Here is a 4,702-nt window from a genome sequence, read left to right as displayed (position 1 = left end):
TGCTGTATTCGATGTTGGAAATATCCAACAATCACCACTATATGACTTTCCCTCCATCACAACTTCGTGACCCTCTGTCCATTACCACATTGTGACCCCTCCCTCCATCACAACTATGTGACCCTCCCTCCATCACAACTATGTGACCCTCCCTCTATCACCACTATGTGACCCTCCCTCCATCACTACTGTGTGACCCTCCCTCCATCTCCACTATGTAACCCTCCCTCCATCACCATTATGTGACTCTCCCTTCATCACCACTGTGTGACCCTCCATCATTACTATGTGACCCCTCCCCTCATCACCACTTTGTGACCCTTCGTCACCACTATGTGACCCTCCATCACCATTATGTGACCCTCCTTCACCACTATGTGACCCTCCATCACACCTATGTGACCCTCCATCACTACTATGTGACCCTTCATCACCACTATGTGACCCTCCATCAACACTATGTGACCCTATATCACCATTATGTGACCCTCCATAAACACTATGTGAACCTCCTTCCATCACTCCTATTTCACCCTCCCTCCGTCACCACTATGTGACCCTCCCTCCATCACCACTATGTGACCCTCCCTCCATCACCACTATGTGACTCTCCTTCCTTCACCAGAATGTAACCTTCCCTCCATCACTCCTATGTGACACTCCCTCCATTACCAGAAGGTGACCTTCCCTCCATCTCCACTATGTTGACATTCCCTCCATCATTACTATATGACCCTCCCTCCATCACCCCTATGTGACCATCCAACACCACTATGTGACCTCTCCGTCATCCCTATGTGACCCTCCATCATCTATATGTGACCCTCCATCACCCAAATGTGATCCTCCATTACCCCTATTTGACCGTTTATCACCCTTATGTGACCATTCATTACCACTATGTGACCCTCCATCACCCCTGTATGAGCCTCCATCACCCCTATGTGACCCTCCATCATCACTATGTGACCCTCCATCATCACTATGTGACCCTCCCTCCATCGTCAATATGTGACCCTCCCTCCATTACCACTATGTGACCCTCCTTCCAACACCACTATGTGACCCCTCCCTCCATCACCCCTATGTGACCCTCCATCACCCTTATGTGACCATTCATTACCACTATGTTAACCTCCATCACCCCTATATGACCCTCCATCACCCCTATGTGACCCTCTATCACTAATATGTGACCCCCCTCCATCGCCATAATGTGACCCTCCCTCCATCAACACTATGTGACTTTCCCTCCATCACCACTATGTGACCCTCCCTCCATCACCACTATGTGACTTTCCCTCCATCACCACTATGTGACCTCTCCCTCCAGCACCACTATGTGACTCCCTCCGTCACCACTTTGTGACCACTCCCTCCATCACAACTATGTGACCCTCCTTCCATCACAACTATGTGACCCTCCCACCATCACCACTATGTGACCCTCCCTCCATCACTACTATGTGACCCTCCCTCCATCTCCACTATATGACCCTTCCTCCATCACCAATATGTGACCCTCCCTTCATCACCAGTGTGTGACCCTCCATCACTACTATGTGACCCCTCCCTTCATCACCACTTTGTGACCCTTCGTCACCACTATGTGACCCTCCATCACCATTATGTGACCCTCCATCACCACTATGTGACCCTCCATCACCACTATGTGACCCTTCATCACCACTATGTGACCCTCCATCTACACTATGTGACCCTCAATCACCACTATGTGACCCTCCATCAACACTATGTGAACCTCCCTCCATCACTCCTATTTGACCCTCCCTCCATCACCACTATGTGACCCTCCCTCCATCACCCCTATGTGACACTCGCTCCATTACCAGAAGGTGACCTTCCCTCCATCGCCACTATGTGACCCATTATGTGACCTTCCCTACATTACCACTATTTGGCCTTCCCTCCATTACCACTGTGTGACCTTCCCTCCATCAGCACTATGTGGCCCTCCATTACTATTATATGACCCTCCCACCATCACCCCTATGTGTCCCTCCCTCCATCACCACTGGGTGACCCTCCGTCCATCACCACTGAATGACCTACCCTCTATTACCACTTTATGACCCTGCCTCCATCACCACTATGTGCCCTCCATTACCACTAGTCTGATATTCCCTCCATCCCTACTATATGACCCTCCCTCCATCACCACTATGTTGACATTCCCTTTATCCCTACTATATAACCCTCCCTACATCACCACTATAGTGACATTCCCTCCATCACTACTATGTGACTCTCCCTCCATCACCACTCTCTGATCCTCTTTCCATCATTTCTGTGTTACCCTTTCTCACCACTGTCTGACCCTGAATCCATCACCACTATGTGACCCTCCCTCCGTCACAACTGTCTGACCCTTCCCCAATTCTCAACATTTACCATTCCACCTATGTCCTCCAATTCACATTTTCCCATCCCTAAAGAGTTACCCAAAGTAACACGGAAGTGGACTTCCGTGTCTTCTCAAAGTGGCCCTCCCGTGTCATCTCAACATGGCGCTCCTGTGTTTTCTCAAAGTGGCTCTCCCGTGTCTTCTCAAAGTAGCCCTCCCGTGTTTTCTCAAAGTGGCCCTGCCGTTTCTTCTGAAAGTGGCCCCTTCTGTGTCTTCTCAAATTCGTCATCCGGATTTTCCCACCCACCCATTTACAATAATCATCTGATGGCATTAATGTGAGTGTTACCAAGTGACACTGATGTGTTACCAAGTGGTAGGTATGTGTTACCAAGTGGCATTGATGTGATACCACTGGTGTGTTACCTGGTGCCAATGATGTGTTAGCAGGTGCCACTGTTATGTCAGTAAGGTGCATCGATGTGTTACCAATGGCACTGTTGTGCTACCAAGTGGCACAGTTGTGTTACCAAGTGCCAATGATGTGTTACCAAGTGGCACTGTTGTGTTACCAAGTTGTACTGTTGTGTTACGAAGTGGAACTTTTGTGTTACCAAGTGGCACTGTTGTGTTACCAAGTTGCACTGTCGTGTTACCAAGTTCCAACGATGTGTTACCAAGTGGCACTGATGTTACCAAGTGCCAATGATGTGTTACCAAGTGGCACTGACCCTTTTCACAAGTGGCACTGTCCGTGTTACCAAGTGGCACTGGTGTGTTACCAAGTGGCACTGAAGTGTTGCCAAGTGGCAATGATGTGTTATCAAGTGGCACTGACCCTTTTCACAAGTAGCCCTGTCCATGTTACAGTGACACCGATGTCCTACCAAGTGGCACTGATGTGTCACCAAGTGGCACGTGTTGGAAATTTCCAGTTGAATCCGGTCTCATTAACTTTTCTCTATTAAGGACTAGCTGTACCAGACCACACGTTGCTGTGGCTCAGCAATGACGCATGTGCGTTGCTTAGCCACGGCAACCTTCCCCTGTCTCCCAGTCCCCCCCACCATTGCCCCGTCCTCTGGCCCCTCGTTCTCTCAGTCATTCTTCACTCCCCTGTCCCCTTGTCCTCCCAACCATTCCCCCACTCTCCCATCCCCAAGTCCTCCCCACCATTCCACCCCCCTCCCCCATCCCCTTGTCCTCCTAACCATTCCCCACTTCATCTCGTCCTCCCCACCATCTTCCACTCCCCCATTCCCTCGTTCTCCCTACCATTCCCCTTCCCGCGTCCCATCGTCCTCCCCAACATCCCCCAATCCCCTGTTCCCTTGAACTTCCAACCATTTTCCATTCCACTGTCCCCTCGCCCTCACCATCCACAACTTCCCCATCTCCTCGTCTTCCTCAACATTGCCCCCTTACATGTCCCCTCGTCCTCCCCACCATCTCCCACTCCCATCCCCTCATTCTCCCCACCATTACCCCCCTCCCCTGTCCCTTCGTCCTCCCCACCATCCCCCACTCCAATCCCCTCGTCCTCCCCACCATTACCCCCCTCCCCTGTCCCTTCGTCCTCCCCACCATCCCCCACTCCAATCCCCTCGTCCTCCCCACCATTACCCCCTCCCCTGTCCCTTCGTCCTCCCCATCATCCCCCACTCCCGTCCCCTCGTCCTCCCCATCATCCCCCACTCCCGTCCCCTCGTCCTCCCCACTCCCACGTTTGATGCCTTTTCCAAATGATCTGATATTCCTATCACTGAAATATATGAAAAACAGTTAAAAAAATTAAGTGAAAAACAATGAAAAATTAAACAAATAAACTATACTCACGAAATGAACAGTATGGTAAACAACACAGGGGGTACACGTCCTCCCCACCATGGAATCGTAACATATTTAGTGTAGCGTGTGTTGCTCTTACGTGCAACAGATGGCGCTGTTTCTTAAAAAATGCATGTATTTACCTGTCACAGGTGTGCATCTATACTTATACTTACAAAATGAATGGTATGGTTAACAACACACCTCAATTACAATGCAATGTCACACAAAATAATTATATCGGAATGAAAATAAATCGAAATCTATGAGAATTCAATATGTCAATACATTCGAAACATTGAAATGGAATTGTAACATATTTAGTATAGCGTGTGTTGCTCTTACGTGCATCAGATGGCGCTATTTCTTAAAAAAAAGGATGTTTTTACCTGTCACAGGTGTGGCAGCTACAATTATGCTTACATAATGAACGGTATGGTAAACAACACAGCTCAATTCCAATGCAGTGTCACACAAAATAATTATATCAAAACGAAAATAAATCGAAAT

At 49.1% G+C, this 4,702-nt stretch overlaps 1 protein-coding gene across 1 annotated transcript; it reads right to left on the bottom strand.

Annotated features, from left to right (window-relative positions):
• Positions 1–213: 213 nt before the first annotated feature.
• LOC138373061 (corneodesmosin-like) lies at positions 214–519 on the bottom strand. Its single transcript, XM_069339083.1, has one exon. The coding sequence runs from the start codon at positions 517–519 to the stop codon at positions 214–216; it is 306 nt and encodes a 101-aa protein (XP_069195184.1).
• Between the last annotated feature and the right edge of the window lie 4,183 nt (positions 520–4,702).

This window comes from Procambarus clarkii, chromosome 41 (genome assembly GCF_040958095.1).
Source record: "Procambarus clarkii isolate CNS0578487 chromosome 41, FALCON_Pclarkii_2.0, whole genome shotgun sequence".
NCBI lineage: Eukaryota > Metazoa > Arthropoda > Malacostraca > Decapoda > Cambaridae > Procambarus > Procambarus clarkii.
Note: the sequence above shows the minus strand (reverse complement) of the source record. Positions and strands in the feature narration are given on the sequence as shown.

Bases quoted from the DNA above. Each gene is read 5' to 3' on its own strand.
- LOC138373061 (XM_069339083.1), bottom strand. From the start codon at position 519: ATGGAAGGAGGTTCACATAGTGTTTATGGAGGGTCACATAATGGTGAT.